This window comes from Trachurus japonicus, chromosome 22, assembly GCF_045865225.1.
Source record: "Trachurus japonicus isolate A0001 chromosome 22, Traja_1.0".
In the NCBI taxonomy this organism is placed as follows: Eukaryota; Metazoa; Chordata; class Actinopteri; order Carangiformes; family Carangidae; genus Trachurus; species Trachurus japonicus.
The window spans coordinates 3,205,623-3,226,862 of record NC_140928.1 but is presented as its reverse complement, the minus strand read 5'-3'; the positions used below and the strand labels follow the sequence as shown (position 1 = coordinate 3,226,862).

General features: G+C 42.8%; 1 protein-coding gene across 1 annotated transcript in view; it reads left to right on the top strand.

Annotated features, from left to right (window-relative positions):
- akap6 (A kinase (PRKA) anchor protein 6) overlaps window positions 1-21,240 on the top strand; it is a 228,035-nt gene that overhangs the window by 47,065 nt on the left and 159,730 nt on the right. The window contains exon 11 of the mRNA XM_085767983.1: window positions 9,678-9,800. Coding sequence (XP_085624109.1) covers window positions 9,678-9,800 — 123 coding nt within the window. The remainder of the gene's footprint in view (window positions 1-9,677; window positions 9,801-21,240) is intronic.

Below are 21,240 nucleotides of genomic sequence, written 5' to 3'. Positions count from 1 at the left end.
CTATCTGCGAGCAGCTGGAGACAGACACACAACAGACTCACATCAACACTTGTCTGATTGGCCCGGCGGGAGAGCGGGGACGCCCACCGGCAGCAGAGAGGATAGGAAAATAAGAGCGAGGAGGAAGGGAGGAGGAGGAGGAGTGAGTTCTTTCTGTTGTGTTTCTATAGATAAACAGGTTGAGGAGGTGAAGACACATCGGTTTGCAGAGTAAAGACAACAGAAAGTCTTTGACGTCTGTTTGGACGATGGTGAAACTTTATTCAGTTTCTCAGCGATGCAGAAACGTTCCAGTGTTTTCAGGGAATCGATTATATATTTCATTTCATCCAGACTTTTCCAGCAATGCCGATACAAACTTGCACCTTTAGTTATAGCAGGACAGCGTCCAGTGACATTGATTATTCAAAGAAATAAAAAGATGGCTGCACCAGATTTAGCAAGAGCATGCTAATCTCCATCTGTAGTCCTTGACATAAAAACAGACATCATAAATAGATTGTAAGTACAAGTTAAGATACACAATACAGCGTACATTAATACCAGCAACTAAGACTAAGGGTTGTTTTAGGAGAGTCATCGTGATTAAATTAAAGAGTGCAATGTCAAGTATGGTAAATACAAGAGCCCATCACCTAAAAAATGGGAGGTCCACACTGCACGGTGCATAATGCATTACATCTAACAATGCATTACACTTAACAAGTTTCTGCTGCAGTTGCAGGGTTTCCCGCAGCGCTTTCCTGTTAAGGCGGCCGCCTTAACAACAAAGAGCTGCCGCCTAAACTAACATCTTAAAAAAAAAAAAAATGTAGCGATATTCGCCGCCGCCGCCCCCCCCCCCCGTCGGACGATGGCCGCATCGTCTCACACACATACACACCACAGAGAAGCGCGCACGCATAACAGCAGCGCGTGTTGAAAGCGAAACTTTAATACGGCACGGCGCGGCACCCCCCGTCGATCGATCGATCGATCCCCCCCCCCCCCCCCCCCCCCCCCGTCAACAGATCTCCGCGCCCCCCCCCCCCCCCCGTCAACAGATCTCCGCCCCCCCCCCGTCAACAGATCTCCGCGCTACCCCCCCCCCCCCCCCCCCCCCCCCGTCGACAGGTCAGACACCACCTTAACTACCAAATTTTCTGGGGGAAACACTGAGTTTCCTTATGGGGATACATTAAATACAACAGGCCTCACAATTAGAAAATGTATATAAAGTGCACAAAATTGTTGTAAAAGTATTGACCTGAAATTATGATATTTACATTAGTTTAGTTCATTTATTTGTTTCATTCATTGAAAAAAGAAAATGAAAACAGTTCAATACAAGAAAATGATGCAACACTGAATTAAAAGGGGCAGAAAGAATCAAACTTATGTAGTCCACCCCTTTTTTTTTCAAGAAATCCTTACAAATGAGATACTGCATGTATCAAAACAAAGAAAAAGGATAAAATAAACTTAATAAATTGTTGGTAGTTGTTTCTAGGACTGATGCTCTCCACTGTTTTCTGAATGAGCCGTTGAAAATCACAGTGAAAATCCTGCAAATTGTTGGATTAGTGGGTCCAGGTGGTGGTGGTGGGCGGGGCTTAGTTGTGACATCACAGAGTTACAGGAAGTCCTGACGGCCGGTTTAGAGACTCAGTTACTGAACACAGACTCACAAAGTTAAAACTGAGACTTTTTTTTTTAAGTCTCTAGAGTCCAAACATAAAACAGACGAATGTGCGATAATAATCAGTTAACAGAGACTCATACAGAAGCTGTGTGTGTGTGTGTGTGTGTGTGTGTGTGTGTGTGATTGATGATATTACCGATGTGGAGCTTTAGAGATGACTCTATCCCCACGGCGACAGACAGCTGGTAGTGGCGGGGTCTCCCAGGGACGATCTCAGAGACACAGTCAGGTGTGACGGACGCTCCCCCTCCCTCTCCTTCTCCTTCTCCTTCTCCTTCTCTCTCTCCCTCGTTCCTATTCTTTCCTCCTCTTTATCTTTTTATTGGCATCTTTCTAACCCGACCATCTCTCAAAAAAAACAAAAAACAAAACAGAAAGAAATTCCTAGCAGGGAAACGTGTACCGTGGTTGTTCGGCGCCGGTGCCTCGTCCAGTTCCTGTGTTCCCAGAAATCAGCTGCACAGCCCCCACATGTTTTTTTTTCCCATTAAAAGTCGTTTTTTAATGAATTTCTAATCAAACTTTCCTCCCCTTGAGTTCTTTCATTTCGGCCCAGCAGTGCACAGCGTTTGGTGTGACACCTTCACGTAGTCAAACTAATAACTTGGCCTGCTGTGGAAATTAGCTGTCTCACCTCAAACATCCCTCTCCACCCCCCTGCAAAAATAAAAAATAAATAAAAAGAAGTTTGTTGGAAACCAGCAGAGTAAAATTCATCATTTTAAATTTTTTACCTTCGCCAGGTGCTGAAATCATCAGGTGGACATTGTCGGCCTCAAGCAAATCCATTAGCTGACTGCTAACAGCTGGCATGGTTATAATAATACTAACTAACATGTGAGCGACATCTCCTCCTCCTCTGGTTTGGACAGATAACTGCAAAACTAAAAAAAAAAAACAGTTTTACAGTAGTGAAATATTCAAGTTCTTCCATCTCCTGCAACTGCAACTGCAACTAATCAGAGAATCCACAGAAATCATTGTTTAGATAAAACTAAAAGGAACAAATACGACCGACTAAGTTGAGTTAAGTTAAGTTAAGCAAAGTTTATATAATTTTTTCATTTTAAGGGCATACAAAGTGCTTTCTAAATGAAAAATACATGAGCAGAGGAACCCAAACAACTTGTGACCTCACAAGAACCCAACAACATGAACTGAGACCAGGAGGAGCCACAATTAAAGAATAAAGAAATAATAAAATAATAATAAAAAAGGGGGTGTAAGTTCAAAAAACAACACAAAGCAACAGAATAAGATAAAAGGAATTAAAACAAATAAAGACACACAGAGGTAAAAGCAGCAGGAAACAGATAAGAGCAAGTTGAGTAAAACAGTGCATTAAATTAAAAAAACAAAACAATACAAAACAGATAAAACACATTTTAAAGATATTATAGGAAACAGTAAGGAATAAAACATAAAAACAATAAAAGGAAATGAAACCGATACAAAGAAACTGTGGATGTCAGGGCTAAAGGAGTTAGAAAAGTAATTAGATTAACAACCAGATAAAGAATAAAAGACGATAAGAGCATCATGTAAAAGCAAAAGGCTGCAAAAGTGAGTTTTATTAAGTTACAGATTCTGTATGATGTCTTAAGGAACGTGTTTTTATCATAACCCTCTATTTATTGCATCTATTTATTATTTATCTATTTTCTATATGGCCTTACGCCTTTTCCTTAATGCATCAAAACCATTCTTACCGGTGACAATTATAAACCAAAGTTTTACATGTTTTCAGGTGGTTCTTTGCATTAAACCCGTTATTACACACATCTACTGTTTGATTACGTATTCAACAGCGTTTTTACCAACTCTACTACAGTACCTCCAACACAGCAGCTCACTTTCTGATAATGTATCTCCTTTTGATGCGTTTAGTCGAAGGGTGAAAGTTCAGAAAAATCTAACTTTTTCCAAAAAATAATTATGTTGCATTTTCGCCACGTAAAACATTTGCAGTCTGTGTCGAAAGGACTAATGATGAAAACCAGTGAAACCAGTCAAACAAACCATGAAAAAAAAAAAAAGTGTAATGACCTTTAATCAGCAGAAAATCTGATTTAAAAAAGTTGCATATTTGTTAATACGACACAGTTTTGGTCAACAACAGGTTTCAGATTAAAAGTTTTCCAGCGGCTTTTTCTTTATGTGAGACTTTTACTGTGAAAAACCATCAGTAACAGGAAGTGTAAAATCTCATATTGACAAAACAAAATAAGATTATACATTTTAACAGCCTTAATACATTAATAAAACATTCCGCCTCCTCTTTAATCTGCATTTATTGGCGATTAATGTTTTAGCTCTTATTTTATTTTTTCCACTAATTCCCATTAAAGAGATTATGAGTGGGAGTGGGAGTGGGAGCGCTGAGGTTCAGAGCGGAGCGTGTTGTGTTGCCTGGTAACGTGTTAATCATCGAGCGGCGAGCGCGTTTCGTCCCGTTGGGAGTTGGAGTCCACGGGAGGACGAGATGAAGCAGATATCAGAGGATCAGATAGGATGAGGCCGGCGCTCCCAGCTCCCAGAATAAAATTGGTTCTCTTCCTCTACTCCTTCCGTTTCCTTTCCTTCTTCCATTCCTTCCCTTCCCTTTCCCTTTCCCTTTCCCTTTCCCTTTCCCTTTCCCTTCCCCTCCCTTCCCTTCCTTTCCTTTCCTTTCCTTTCCTTTCCTTTCCTTTCCTTTCCTTTCCTTTCCTTTCCTTTCCTTTCCTTTCCTTCTCCTACCCTTCCTTCCCTTTTTTTTTACTTTACACCTTTTACTTTCCTTTCCTTTCCTTTTCCCTACCCTTCCTTCCCTTGCTTTACTTTACACCTTTTACTTTCCTTTCCTTTCCTTTCCATTCCATTCCCTTTCCTTTCCTTTCCTTTCCTTTCCTTTCCTTTCCTTTCCTTTCCTTTCCCTTTCCCTTTCCCTTCCTTTCCTTTCCTTTCCTTTCCTTCTTCTACCCGTCCTTCCCTTGTTTTTACTTTGCACCGTTTACTTTCCTTTCCTTTCCTTCTTTTCCTCTCCTTTCCTTTCCTTTCCTTCTTCTACCCTTCCTTCCCTTGTTTTTACTTTACACCTTTTCCTTTCCTTTCCTTTCCTTCTCCTACCCTTCCTTCCCTTTCTTTACTTTACACCTTTTCCTTTCCTTTCCTTTCCTTTCCTTTCCTTTCCTTTCCTTTCCTTTCCTTTCCTTTCCTTTCCTTCTTCTACCCGTCCTTCCCTTGTTTTTACTTTGCACCGTTAACGTTCCTTTCCTTTCCTTCTTTTCCTCCCCTTTCCTTTCCTTCTCCTACCCTTCCTTCCCTTGTTTTTACTTTACACCTTTTCCTTTCCTTTCCTTTCCTTTCCCCTACACTTCCTTTCCTCGCTTTACTTTACACCTCCTTTACTCCTTTTCTTCACTTCTTCCACCTTTCATTATCATGTTTTATTTTACTTTCTTTTCTTTTTCTCCCTCTGTCTTTCCTTCCTTTGTTTTCCTTTTATACTTCTCACCTTTACTTTCTTTTTTCTTCTTCTCTGTCATCTTTCCCTTCCTTCCCATGTTTTTTTTCTTTACTTTTTTTTCTTTAATCTGCATTTATTGGCGATTAATGTTTTAGCTCTTATTTTATTTTTTCCACTAATTCCCATTAAAGAGATTATGAGTGGGAGTGGGAGCGCTGAGGTTCAGAGCGGAGCGTGTTGTGTTGCCTGGTAACGTGTTAATCATCGAACGACGAGCGCGTTTCGTCCCGTTGGGAGTTGGAGTCCAGATATCAGAGGATCGGATCAGATCGGATCAGATGGGATGAGGCCGGCGGCGTTCCCAGCTCCCAGAATGCCGAGCTGCTGCTGCCGCTGCCCCTTAGGAGCCGCCACTGGTTTACACACATCAAAGCAGCGCTAAGCAGCAGCCCCAGTGCATTCTGGGCCGGATTCAAACCAACGCCGCTGCCGCTGCCGCCGTCGGATCGATGCCTCACACCCACTTCCTCTTCCTCCTCCCGTCCTCCACTTCTCCTTCTCTCACTTCTTCACCTTGGTTCTCTTCCTCTACTCCTTTCCTTTCCTTCCTTTCTTTCCTTTCCTTCCTCTACGCTTCCTTCCCTTGTTTTTACTTTACACCTTTCACTTTCCTTTCCTTCTTTTCCTTTCCTTTCCTTCTTCTACCCTTCCTTCCCTTGTTTTTACTTTACACCTTTTCCTTTCCTTTCCTTTCCTTTCCTTTCCTTTCCTTTCCTTTCCTTTCCTTTCCTTTCCTATCCTTCTTCTACCCATCCTTCCCTTGTTTTTACTTTGCACCTTTTACTTTCCTTTCCTTCTTCTACGCTTCCTTCCCTTGTTTTTACTTTACACCTTTTCCTTTCCTTTCCTTTCCTTTCCTTTCCTTTCCTTTCCTTTCCTTTCCTTTCCTTTCCTTTCCTTTCCTTTCCTTTCCTTTCCTTTCCTTCCCCCTCCCCTCCCCTCCCTTCCTTTCCTTTCCTTTCCTTCTTCTACCCATCCTTCCCTTGTTTTTACTTCACACCTTTTCCTTTCCTTTCCTTTCCTTTCCTTTCCTTTCCTTTCCTTTCCTTTCCTTTCCTTTCCTTTCCTTTCCTTTCCTTTCCTTTCCTTTTCCCTACCCTTCCTTCCTTGCTTTACTTTACACCTTTTCCTTTTCTTCACTTCTTCCACCTTTCATTATCATATTTTACTTTACTTTATTTTCTTTTCCTCCCTCTGTCTTTCCTTCCTTTGCTTTCCTTTACACTTGTCACCTTTACTTTCCTTTTTCTCCTTCTCTGTCATCTTTCCCTTCCTTCCCATGTTTTTTTTTTCTTTACTTTCTTTTAAATCCTTTCTTCCAACTTTCATTCATTCCCCGCTGTCCTCTTTCCTCTTTCACCTATAATTCCTTTCCCTTTTCCTTCTTCCGTATTTCCTCCTTACATTACTTTTCCTTTACACTTTTCTTGACTTTCTTTTTCTTTCCCTCTGTCATGTTTTCCTCTCCTCTCCTCCCCCCCTCCCCCTTCCCTCCTCACCTCTCACCCTCTCTCTCTCTGCTTCCTTCCTTCCTTCCTCCTCCTCCCCTCTCCTCATCAATACTTTTGATTTCCATCTCTCCTTCTATAACGAGTGGCAGCGGCGGCGGCGGAGAGATGGATGGAGTCATATCGATGTTTTTTTGAATTCTTTTTAAGGGTCACGGTTGTAATTAACATATACACACCTATACACATATGAAGACACACACACACACACACACACACACACGCACACACACACCCCTACACACACACACACACACACACACACTCGGATTCGATACAGCGATTTGTAGGCGGTGTGTTGAGCGTGCAGACCCTCTCGAGTCATTCCCATCAGATTTACCTTCCTCCCCCTCCCTCCTCCTCTCCCTCCCTCCTTCTCCTCCCCCGTTAGTTTTCTCGATGGTTCTTCTCGTATCGGTGAAGTAAAATGAAAACAACACTCGATGTATAAAATATTATAGAATGATCTGCAGTCACAGTTACACTTGTTATTCAAACGGGATGTTCGACGTCCGACCGGAGACAATGAATTTTCAGAGCATCATGTAAATCAGCTCCTTGTGTTTGCAGCGCTGCACCTCAGTCAGACCAGTATACATACATACATAACATACATAACATACATAGATTAAACATTAGATGATTTAACTTTAATTTATCTTACAAGTTGCTGCTGCTTGATTGTAATAAAAAAAAAAAAAACATGTGTGTGAACTAGAACAGAAATATAAACTCAACTCTTCCTGAATTAAAAAAAACCAAAACAAATACGCAGCACATTCATGTATATATTATATGATCATTTGAGTCATAAAAAACATTAAAAAAACACATAAAGGAGCATTTTGTGGACAGTATTGCACAAATTGTCCCATTTATTGCTTTGATTGCTCTTCCTGCTCGCCTCCTCCTCTTCCTCCTCTTCTTCTCCTTCCTCCTCCTCTTCTTCACTTTCCTCCTCCTCCTCGCCTCCTCTCCTCCTTCCTCTCCTCCTCTCCTTCCTTTCCTCCTCTTCTCTCCTTCCTCCTCATTCTTCCCCCTCCTCCTCCCCCTCCTCTCCTTCCTCCTCTCCTCCCTCCTCTCCTGCTCTTCTCCTTCTTCCTCATCTCCTTCCTCTCCTCCTCTTCTTCCTCTCCTTCCTCTTCCTCCTCTCCTTCCTCTTCCTCCTCCTCCTCCTCTCCTTCCTCTCCTCCTCTCCTTTCTCCTTCTCCTCTTCCTCTCTCCTCCCTCCTCTCCTGCTCTTCTCCTTCTTCCTCCCTCCTCCTCATCTCCTCATCTCCTTCCTCTCCTCCTCTTCTTCCTCTCCTTCCTCTTCCTCCTCCTCCTCCTCCTCCTCTCCTTCCTCCTTCCTTCCTTCTACTCCTCTACTTTCTCCTTCCTCTCCTCCTCTCCTTCCTTTCCTCCTCTCCTTCCTCATCCTCCCCCTCCTCTCCTTCCTCTCCTCCTTTCCTTCCTTCTCCTCTCCTTCCTCACCTCCTCTTCTCCTTCCTCCTTCCTTCTACTACTCTCCTTCCTCTCCTCTTCTCCTTCCTCTCCTCTTCTTCCTCTCCTTCTTCTCCTCTCCTTTTCCTCCTCTCCTTCCTCTCCTCCTCCTCTTCTTCTCCTTCCTCCTCCTCCTCTTCCCCTTATCTTCTCCTTCCCCCTCCTCCTTTTCCTCTCCTTCCTACCCACCCCTCTTCCCCCTCCTCTTCTCCTTCTCTTCCTCCTCCTCATCTTCTCCTTCCTTCTCCTCCTCTCCTTCCTCCTTCTCCTCCTCTCCTTCCTCTCCTGTTCTTCTTCTTCTTCCTCCCTCCTCCTCTCCTCTCCTTCCTCTCCTCCTCTACTTTCTCCTCCTCCTCGCCTCCTCTCCTGCTCTTCTCCTTCCCCCTCCTCTCCTCTCTTTCCTGCTCTTCTCCTTCTTACTCCCTCCTCCTCTCCTTCCTCTCCTCCTCTTTTTCCTCTCCTTCCTCCTCCTCTCCTCCAGTAGATGGCAGTAGCTCTCCACTGAGCGACGAGCCGTCCTCTTCTCCCTGTGCTGTTGTTTTTTTACTCCTCTCTCCTCTCCTCCTCCTCTCCTCCTCCTCTCCTCCGCCTCCCCCTCTCCTCCTCCTCCTCCTCCTCTCCGTCCATCTGTCTGTTGCTCTGATGAAGGGCAACCTGCCAGAGATGGAGACATACATGTTCAACTCTTTGTTTTGTTGTGTTTTTTTTTATTCCCTCTCTTTATTTCTTCATCTCAGCGACTCTTTATCTCTTCATCTCTTGTTTTGTTTTTTTCTTCCATTTTTTCATCTTCTCCTCTTTCTCTCCATCTTTCAATCTCATCATCTTTTCACTTCTTTACCTCCACTTCTTCTATCTCTCCTTTTACCTTCTTTCATTTCCGTTTTACTGCATTTATCTGTTTCCAGCATTTGTCCCGATTTCTCTTTTCTCCTCCCTCTCTCCTTCTGTCTCTCTCTTTTTTTCCATCTCTTCTTTTTTTATTTCCACTTTTCATTGTCAGATTATTTCCTCCTCCTCCTCCTCCTCTTCCTCCTCTTTGTTTATCCTAATGTGTGTTTACCTGTTACGTCCTGCGGGTCTCGTTTTTGTTCTTTCTGTCCTTGAATTAATTCATCTGGAATCAGCTCTGAAACACCGTCCATCCTCCTCCTCCTCCTCCTCCTCCTCCTCCTCCTCCTCCTCCTCCTCCTCTTCTTCTTCCTCCTCTTCTTCCTCCTCTTTCCTTCCTCTCCCCTCACCTGTTGGACATTTATTTCTATCATTCCTCTACCTTTCTCTCTCATCCCTGTGTTTCCTCTGCAGAGTGTTGTGTTGTTTTGATGTGAGTCCAGTCGTCTCTGGACAACACCGGTTTACTCATTAATTCATAATATTAAAGTGTTTTTTTTATGCATTGGACTAAATTCTCTCTCTCTCTCTCTCTCTCTCTCTCTCTCTCTCTCTCTGTTTTTCTCTGTGTGTGTGTGTGTACCTCTCTCACCCCCCCCCACCCCCCCAGTGCTTCGTGCAGCAGTTGGACGGGTTCATCTCGTGGCTGCAGGACGCGTTGGACGGCACCGAGAACTGGACTCAGCCCAGACAGGAGCTGGACAGCCTGAGGGCCTACCTCGACACACACCTGGTCAGAGCACACACACACACACACACACACACACACACACACACACACACACACACACAGAAACACACACACACACAGCCTTTTGTTTTTTGTGCAATAGATGTTGTTACAGACAAGACAGTTTACAGTTTATGACACAGAATGTGCGAAATATGGAAATGTTAGCAAGTTTGTGTGTTTTTTTTACTCATGAGGACCCTCGCTGACATTAAAAACACACACACAGACACACACAGACAGACACACACAGCAGGAAGCCGTCCAGAGTGGATCAGGAGTCAGAGACGCAGCAGACGGAGGAGGAGGAGGAGGACGGGTCGCCGCGTGCTCCCTCGCTTCTCCGCTCCTCCGCTCGCTGGTTTGATTCCCTCAGAAGAATCACGGTGTTGTGGTAGTTGTAGTTGGTCGGTGGCCCCTTCAAAATAAAAGTCTAACCTGCTGCTGCTGAAAAGAAATGCTAAAAATAAGAATATTATCATCATCATCAAAACACTTCAACAAGACACTCAGTCAAAGCTCATATAAAGTTAAATATAAATGTAGATAATTACTAAGTTTCTCCTCCTCCTTCTTTCCTCCTCCTCTTCTTCTTCTTCTTCCTCTTCTCCCTCCTCCATCCTCCCCCTCCTCTTCTTCCTCCTCCATCCTCCTCCTCTTATTCTTCCTCCTCCCCTCCTTCCTCCTCCTCCTCCCCTCCTTCCTCCTTCCTCCTCCTCTTCTCTCCTTTTCCTTTTCTCCTTCCTTCTCCTCCTCTTCTTCTCTCCCTCCTCCTCCTCTTCTTCCTATCCTCCTCCTCTCCTCTTCCCCTTCCGTCCTTCCTCGTCCTCCCCCTCTTCTTCATCCTTCTCCTCTTCTCTTCCCTCCTCTTCCTCCTCGTCCTCCTCCTCTTCTCCTTCCTCCTCCTCCCCTCCTTCCTCCCTCCTCCTCCTCTTCTCTCCTTCTCCTTTTCTCCTTCCTTCTCCTCCTCTTCTTCTCTCCCTCCTCCTCCTCTTCTCTCCTTCCTCCTCTCCTCTTCTTCCTATCCTCCTTCTCTCCTCTTCCCCTTCCGTCCTTCCTCGCCCCCCCCCCCTCTTCTTCATCCTTCTCCTCTTCTCTTCCCTCCTCTTCCTCCTCGTTCCTCCTCCTCTTCTTCTTCCTCCTCCCCTCCTTCCTCCCCCTCCTCTTCTTCCTCCTCCATCCTCCTCCTCTTCTTCTTCCTCCTCCCCTCCTTCCTCCTCCTCCTCCCCTTCTCTCCTTCCTCCTCCTCCCCTCCTTCCTCCTTCCTCCTCCTCTTCTCTCCTTCTCCTTTTCTCCTTCCTCCTCCTCCTCTTCTTCTCTCCCTCCTCCTCCTCTCCTCTTCCCCTTCCGTCCTTCCTCGTCCTCCCCCTCTTCTTCATTCTTCTCCTCTTCTCCTTCCTCCCCCTCCTCTTCTTCCTCCTCCATCCTCCTCATCTTCTTCCTCCTCCCCTCCTTCCTCCTCCTCCTCTTCTTCCTCCTCCATCCTCCTCCTCTTCTTCTTCCTCCTCCCCTCCTTCCTCCCTCCTCCTCCTCTTCTCTCCTTCTCCTTTCTCCTTCCTCGTCCTCCCCCTCTTCTTCATCCTTCTCCTCTTCTCTTCCTCCTCCTCCCCTCCTTCCTCCTCCATCCTCCTCCTCTCCTTCTTCCTCCTCCCCTCCTTCCTCCTCTCCTCTTCCCCTTCCGTCCTTCCTCGTCCTCCCCCTCTTCTTCATCCTTCTCCTCTTCTCTTCCCTCCTCTTCCTCCTCGTTCCTCCTTCTCTTCTCCTTCCTCCTCTCCTCCTCCCATTCCTCCAAAATAAATGCTCAAAATAAGAGTATTATCATCATCATCATCATCATAACAACACAAACACTCTGTCAAAGCTCATAATCAATTAAATATAAATGTAGATAATTACTATGTACAAACAAATCTATAGACAAATTGCACAAACTGTTGTACTATGAACACACATTTGCATACATGCATTTAGAACACATGCATATCAACACACACACACAGACACACACACCTGTGTATTAACTGAGCTCCACCCACTGCTGTTTCCTGTTTGTTGACTCTCTGTGAGAAACGCTGCTGCTGCTGCTGCTGCGACGCCGTCGAAGAAACTCCGTCTTTCTCTCCGTCTCTCTGTTTCGCTCGTGTTGTTTTTATCAATGTGATAAACGCTTCAGGTCCAGATTCAGATCCACTGAAGTCGGCAGCAGCAGCGTGTTAATATGTATGTAGCACAAGCAGCACAACACAATGAAGACACAGCGCCACGAGGCAGAAGCAGCAGAATATGAAGAACAAGACGAAGAAGTTCTCAACTTAATTTCACTTCACTCAGGAAGATCTGCAGTTTTTTTTTTTCTTCACAGCTGCTGGGCTGCAACACGCTGACGACGCTCTGTAACATGTAACGTGATCCGATCGCTCTCCTCTTTATATGCAAAACACTTTGCAAAACTGCGAGCTGCTCAGAGCTACGCTACGGAGGCTCATGGGATGTCTTGGTTTCCCTCATCAAACTCATCAAATACACAATCCAACAACTCCACAACGCTCTGTTGGACAAGTTGTGACCTGCACATTCACCACGCTATGAGATAATAACACAACGTTACCACACAGAGTTGTTTTAGAGGGAAATACAGAGACTGATGATGAAAAACTGTCCCTGAAGGCAACGTGCATCAGCGGTTTTACATGAATTTACCTCTAAAACAACTCTGTGTGGTAACGTTGTGTTATTATCTCATAGCGTGGTGAATGTGCAGCTCACAACTTGTCCACCAGAGCGTTGTGGAGTTGTTGGATTGTGTATTTGATGAGTTTGATGAGGGAAACCAAGAAATCCCATAATGAGCCTCCGTAGCGTAGCTCTGAGCAGCTCACGGCTCTGCTCCGCCGTTCTAAAAACAGCTTGCACCGACAATTAAAGGTAACAAACCTACTGCTATGACTATAGGGATTATGGCAATGGGCCGATTTGCCAAAATGTTGAAGTATCCCTTTAACAGTTTATGTCGATGCCAGCAAGGGCGGCCATGTTTTTTTTTTCTCTATCTCTTTCTCTCTTTCCTCTGAAGTGTGACAGTAAGAGTCAGTAAGATCATGGTGAAGGTCAAAGGTCACAGTTAAACCGCGCCCTGTAAACACAGAGCCATGATGTCGGAGTGTGATGAACACACACACACACACTGACACACACAGACACACACACACACACACACACACACACACACACACACACACACACACACACACACACACACTGACTCACCTCAGCGTCGCTGCTTTTTATCCCGATTCGTCTCTTTTTTGTTCCAGTTTGTTTTTCATCTGCGTTTCTTTGTCTCTTCCTCCTGTTTCTCTCTCTCCCTTCATTTCATCTGTTTGTTCGTCTCGTGACCATCTGCCCTCATCTCTCTCTCTCTCTCTCTCTCTCTCTTTTCCTTCTTCCCTTCTTTTCTTTCTTCCTTATCTCACTGTCTTCATTTCTTTATTCTACTGAAAAGAAAAAAGAAAAAACCCCAAACACCTCCTGTGTCTCTAATTCACACAAACACACTGACACAAGCCGGCGCCTATAGATCAGTGAGTGCTGCATCACTATATGAACACACACACACACACACACACACACACACACACACACACACGCAGAGAAGCACTTTGGCAATTACTCACACTCTTTATGGCAAACATATGGGCTTCACGGACACACACAGACACACAAATACAACCACGTACACACAGAGGAGCCGTCATCACAGATGCATTCAAGAGTACAAGGAAACGAGACACACACACACACACAGACACACACACACACACACACTGATTGTATTTGCATATAAGCGCACAAATGCAAACATATAGGCACAATAGTTGGCATGTGTTTTAGCTACACACACACACACACACACACACACACACACTGAGGTGTTATTTGCATACATTTGCATGTTCCTAGACAGATTTCTAAATCAACATCTCCATATCCGTCCCTGCAGAACAGCATCATGCACACACACACACACAGAGACACACACTTATACACACAACACACTCACACGGCAAGTTGTCTTATCTTGATATTTATTTCTGCTGGGTGTGTGTGAGTGTTTGTGTGTTTGTTGGTTTGTTTACACGTGTCGACTTTGTTGTGGGTGCCAGCAGCGCTAACATTAGCGGCGGTTAGCTTCAATTAGAATTGCCGGCTCCTAATTGGCCACGTCTCGTTAAATAAAGCAGAAGAGGATGAAAAAGCATCGCTAATAGGACTTTGAACTGCTACACTGTTGATAGCGTGTTAGCTAACCCGCTCTGTGTGTGTGTGTGTGTGTGTGTGTCTGTGTCTGTGTCGATAGTCACACTTGCACTTTGTAGTTATTAGTGTGTATTTGGGTGTATAATTGTGTGTGTTTTATTGATTACTGCAGAGTAGCCAGGTTCTCTCTCCCTCTCTCTTCATCTGTCTATCTCTCGTTTTCTTTTCTGCAGTTTTCCTCTGAGTTTTTCCGTCTCTCTCTCTTCAACCCTGTCTCTGACTAATCTGTCTAATTAGACATTTTTAAAAGGATGAGGAACTGCTGACGAGATTTTGACAAAATAAAAGCCCTCAGAACGACGACTTGAGCCCAAAGTTGTAGATCCTGTTGAAACTGAAACCGAGCTGCAAAAGTCAACGAGAAGTCGCCGTTCACTCTTTTTTAAAGAGATGTGGCCATGTTGTTTTGTTAGTTTTTTACGTTATCTGTCTGTGTCTGAACACGATCTCTCAGTAGCTTTTAAAAGGAACGTCTTCAGATTTGGCAAAAATATTCACTCGCACCCAAAGATAAACAGATTGAGTCAAAAGTCGAGAGTTGTTCCTCCGTTTCCTCCTGAATTTACATTTAGATTTATTTTGCGCAGTTAAAAATACACAAGTAAAAGGAACAATTTCATATTTTACAGTGCTAAGATTTAGATCCTGTCGAAACTGAAACTGAAACTGAAACCGAGCTGCAAAAGTCAACCTGAAGTCGTTCACTCTTTTTAAAGAGAAGCGGCCATCTTGTTTTTTTGGGTTTTTTTTTTTTTAGGTTATTAGTCTGTGTGTGGACACGATCTCGTCTTAAGATTTGGCTCAAATATTCACTCGCACCCAAAGATAAACCAAGTTGTTCCTCCATTCCCTCCTAAATTCAGATTTATTTTGCACAGTTAAAAATACACAAGTAAAAGGAACAATTTGATCATTTACAGTGCTGGAACAGATGGAAACTCCACCTATAGTTTACAATGAGATTAATGTCATACAAAAAAAACAACAAGAAAACAGAACATACAAATGAACAATCAGAAATATATCACACAACAGTAACAATACTAACAATAAAATGAAACAAAAAAAACTACTTCAGTTCAGTTTATTGTCATCCAACATGCGAAAAACACGAAAGAACAAAATACGTTACTCAGGTCTGTCAACGTACAGGATGAATAGCACTTAAAACATTGACTCTTTAGTAATGAATCGTCAGAATAACCTAAAAGAATCAATAGTAGACCCTATAATAACCGATCCTTAAGATTAGCCTGTAGAATAAATACATAGTTGATAAGATGATAGTCTCATAAACTATTCGATTTTTTGTAATTGAATGACTTTTTACTCAAAAATCATTGCCCATCCCTGTCATCCGCGCCACCAGAGTAAAATTCAGATTAGTCGACGCTGACAACGTCCTTGAACCTGTCTCACAGAGCGACGTAAGAGCAGCGTTATAGAACCACCACCAAAGATATCGCCACGATTCTCCTGCGATGGAAATACATTTAATTTCATTTAACAAGCATTAAACTTTGTAGATTTGATATTTGTAGTTTTAGTTAGATTAGATTAGATTAGATTAGATTAGATTAGATTAGATGGACTTTATTGTCCACCGTAGTGGAAATTTGTCTCAAATCAAATCTTTACCTTCACTGTGGTGATGGTTTGTGATTTTCTCCTTTCCTGTAAATTAACGTTGCGTCTCATCGTGTTATTTTCATGTCTCAAGTCACAGATTATTATTTTAAAAAGGTAAAATTCACAAGGAGATGAATCAGTGCAGAGTTCAGACACCAGCAGTTCTTAATAATATGGTCCTGGAGGTCAAAGGTCAACATCACGGTGACCAAAGAAAACTCTGTTGAACCGTTTCTCAAGACTGAGCACAGAAATGAGATCAATGGTTTCAAACAGGATGAAACCTGGAACTAGTCTGAGCGGCGGAGGGATACGACCACAGGGAGGAGACTCTAGTTGAACATAACAACATTTATTACACATGTTCTGTGTCACAAACCTTCAGCCAGATGAATAAATGTCAACAAACTCCGTGATGCGTTCAGGCTCAGTCACTGTTGCAGGAAAACAGTGCATTTTATTGAAGGGACTATTTTAACAGGCGGATTGATCCACATTGTGTTGTTGTTGTGCAGCACGGAGTGTGTGGGAGTGAATCAAAGTGTGTGTTTGTGTGTGTGTGTGTTGAAACAATGGAGCTCAGTGGTTCAGAGGAAGAGGACACACACACACACACACACACACACACACACACACACACACACACACACACTGGATCAATACAGTGGTGTCACCTGATTTAGAGACAAAAAGAAAAATATAAAGACTCGCCCTTTATTTCTGGTTTTAGTTTTTAGGAAACACTGTTTTTAATTCTCTCTCTTGTTGCTCTCTTCTCTCTCTCTCTCTCTCTTACACACACACACACACACACACACACAAGCACACACACTCTTACTCTTTCTCTATATTGCTTTCTGTTGCACACATAAACACACACACACACACACACAAACACACACAGCTCCAGGGCAGCAGTGGGCGGAGTGGAGCTGCTCTCCCAGTCGAATATTTGGTCCAGCTGGCGTGTGTATATGTGTGTGTATATGTGTGCGTGTGTGTGTCTATATATATGTGTGTGTGTGTGTTTTAGGGCGCGTGGAGCGAATAAGCACAGGTCTTTCCGGAACCCCGGGGAGATCAGTGAGGCGAGAGGACGCGAGCACACACACACACACACACACACATGTACACACACACAAACACACACATATGCACAAGTACACACATGCACACACACACACACACACACACACAGGCTGCTCTTTGTGCGGCGCTGAGAGATGGCGGCCAATGAAAGGCCTATTGATCGGGTCTGATGGGTGATCCAGGCCTTTGAATCCCATTAACCAGCAGCAACACAACACACTAACACACTACTGGTGGCAACAAGAGGGGGGGAGAGGAGGGGGAGGAGGGGGAGGGGGGGTAAAAAGGTGTGAGACAGACAGAGAGGTAGAGGAGGAGGAAGAGGAGTAGCTACACAACAAACGTCTTCATCTGAAAATGCAGATTATTTAAAGGGATAGTTCAACATTTTGTCAAATTGGCCCATCACCATAACCCCTATAGTCATAGCAGTAGGTTCGTTACCTTTAATTGTCGGTGCAAGCTGTTTTTAGAACGGTGGAGCAGAGCCGCGAGCTGCTCAGAGCTACGCTACGGAGGCTCATGGGATTTCTTGGTTTCCCTCATCAAACTCATCAAATACACAATCCAACAACTCCACAACGCTCTGGTGGACAAGTTGTGACCTGCACATTCACCACGCTATGAGATAATAACACAACGTTACCAGACAGAGTTGTTTTAGAGACAGTGCAAGTACATTTTTCATCTACTTGCACATTAGCAGTGAGTTTTTTGTGACAGTGAAACTATGCGCTCCGAAACTGTAGGGGGCACAACAAAAACGGATAAAAAATATTTTTAAAAACCAGACTTGCATAGCCCTGTAGAGTTGTGTTACCGCCACAAAAACAAAACAAAACAAAGCAACATCAGCATCAGTTTTATCATCTCCTCTGACTTCCTCGTTGAGAACTCTGTATCGGCATTGTTGTGGATTAGCCCCGCCTCCACCTGTTCTCGGTAACCCTTTAATTTACAGGCCGTTAATTACGTGATGTCTAGAAATAGCCCAGAAATAATGATTAATTGCATCATAATGTCTAGAAATAGCCAAGAAATAACGGTTGCTACAATTGCAAGGACCTGGTGGAGAAAAATTCTGGCCTTTCCTAAAAAATTAAAAGCATGAAAAGCTTTTACCTTTATGAAAAACATGACATTACTATGAAACTGACGGTTATTTCTTGACATAATCAACGGCCTGTGTGAATTAAAAGGGTTACCAAGTTCTTTTATTTTACTTTAGAGGTGGGAGGAAAAAATCAATACAGCACGGTAGCTATTGTGAATCAAAATACGAACGTCGAGTATCGATCTGAACAGACTACGAAGTTGATCTTATTAGAAATAAATAAATGTCCAATTTTGAAAAACCCAATAAATCACAATTGATATTGCAGCATATTGCAATACTTTTTAAATATTGCAATAATATCGTATGAAGACACATATATCATTATAACATTGTATAGCAGATCGTATATTTTGGTTCCTTAGGTTGTGAGTCATGATGTCGATGGTTATTTCACTCATCATTTACTCGTCTTGTATAAACATAAAAACATGATATGGACGTGTCGGTGTCTTTAAAGCTAAAAAACAAACAGATTATCAGATGAAAACAAAGTGAGGAGGCGTCAGCTCTTTAAAGAAGTCGCCTGGACTCAGAATCTCTGCGTGAATCAAACCACATTAGTGTCGTTGAGCCCAAACTGAACCGATCCTTCACCGGCATCACATCTCCAACTTCATCTTTCTGGAACGATGTTGTTGTTTGTTGCCGTGAGCGACCGCCGATCGGATCAGAAAATTTATTTCAGTGCTTCAACAGCGCTCAACAAACACATGATGAATTCTGCTGTTTAATGGAGGAACTGTCGACTGTGTGGTACTATACACTGCAAAAACTCAAACTCTTTCCAAGAATATTTGTCTTATTTCTTGTCAAAATGTCTCATTTCTAGTCAAAACTAATTCAAAACTTTCCACTTAAAATAAGACTCATCACCTAAAAATTCACTTGTTTTTAGATAATTTTCACTTGTTTCAAACACATTTACACTTGTTTCAAATAAGGAAGAGAAACTTACCCCACTATCAGATTATTTTAAGTGAAAATCAGCTTGAAAGAAGGAAAAAGTGTCAAAAACAAGCTGCTTTTTAATGGGATGAGTCTTATTTTAAGTATAATGAGATTTATTTTGACAAAAAATAACATTTTGACTAAAAATAAGACAAATATTCTTGGTAAGATATTAGATTTTTTGCAGTGTAACTAACTATAACTAGTCCTCATGGTTACCAGTTTTCACTGACGACGGGAAAAACATCCATCAACGGAGACGATGCATGAAAATCCATCCCAGCTAATGTGTAGTTTGTGTTTGTTTTAGGTACTTTAATGTCACACACACACTCTGACTGTCTCTATTTGCTTCACTCTCCCTCTCACAGACACATAAATACATATACGCAGCCTCTGCTCTGGTTGCCGCCTGTTGTCTGTTGTTGACGTGCATAAAAGCGGCGCTGCTCTGCATGCCTTATCAGCGGCTGATTGATGGCTGGCTGTTCTACTCTTATCGATTCTATGCTCTCCATATATTAAACGCAGGAAACGGGAGCTGGGCCCCGCCGCTCGCCGCTCGCAGAAATAAGGCGCTGAAATACGATCGCTCTCCGATAGCCCCGGCTAATCTGCACAACCTAATTCATTCCTAACATTCAGCCGCCCCCCTCCCTCCTCCCTCCTCCCTCCTCCACCTCCTTCTATCCCTGAGACGCAGACAGTCACGCTGTGTTTTCTGTAGCGCTGATAGATGTACTTTATGTTTATTAGCTGTGAGGTATTTCACCAGCTTATCTGGGAAATTATGTGGGGCAGAGTGGCCGCCGAGTCTGTAAAATTACTCAATCAGCCGTGAGATTTGAAGTAATTTACGACGTTTGCGAGGCGGTAATGATTGCAGAACGCAGACCGTCATGTTTTATTTGGATAATGTTGATATATGAATGTGTTTTTTTCTTTTTTTTTTTGGTCGTTGCGAAGAGATATAGCTGCTGCTTTGGCTTTCAAAGTGATATTTTATTGTTTATCTGTGAAATGCAACGTGTAAGGGACGGTGTCAACGCCGGCTTTTAGTGAGATGTTGGAAATAGAAGAAGGAGAAGAGACCTGTACTGTGTGGATCAATGAGCGGCGCTAAGCACCGACACCGCCGGGGCTCGCCTGCTCCCGCTGAGCTCCGTATAGACAAACCTCTCTCTGCAAACCCCAACACTAATCATCAGCTTGAAAGATTTTTTTATTTTTTATTTTTTATTCTTCTCATCAAAAAGTGTTTGAGCCGAGCAGAAACCGTCTCATGCTCCTGTCACAATGAATTTTAAACAGTCGGTACCTGCTTTTTAAAGGCTGTAATGGAATCTGCTGTATCCTCTCTTATGATGCAATATAATCTCCTCTTTCTTTCTGTCTCTCTTTCATTTTTCCCCCCTTTAACTGACAGTTTATATAAGAGATCTCTGCCGTTAATACGACACAACCACAACGATCCTCCAACTGTTTGACGTTGCAGTTGTTGCGTGGTTTCCGTGAGGACACTGAACGCCTCCTCGTTTCCTTGTCAGCAGCAGCAGCAAGATTTATAAAGTCAATATATTTATGAATTTAGAAGAAGAATGAAGCATTTTCTGCTTTTTCTTTATTTTCTATTGTTGTAAGTTAAAAAAAAAAAAAGTAATTCAAAGAAGTCAGACTCTTTAATAGGTCCTAGATGAGAGCTTTAATACTAACATCTACTTTTATTCTGAAGGAGCTTTAATACAAACATCTACCTTTATTTTAAAGGAGCTTTAATACAAACATCTACCTTTATTCTGAAGGAGCTTTATGACAAACATCTACCTTTATTTTGAAGGAGCTTTAATACAAACATCTACCTTTATTTTGAAGGAGCTTTAATACAAACATCTACCTTTACTCTGAAGGAGCTTTATGACAAACATCTACCTTTATTTTGAAGGAGCTTTAATACAAACATCTACCTTTATTTTGAAGGAGCTTTAATACAAACATCTACCTTTATTTTGAAGGAGCTTTAATACAAACATCTACCTTTATTTTGAAGGAGCTTTAATACAAACATCTACCTTTAATTTGAAGGAGCTTTATGACAAACATCTACCTTTATTTTGAAGGAGCTTTAATACAAACATCTACCTTTATTCTGAAGGAGCTTTAATACAAACATCTACCTTTATTCTGAAGGAGCTTTATGACAAACATCAACCTTTATTTTGAAGGAGCTTTAATACAAACATCTACCTTTTTAAATTACAGTTTTTTCCACCATTATTTTACATTTAACAGAGGAAAAAAAAGTTGATTAACTGATAATGAAATTAATATTTAGTTGCAGATTTA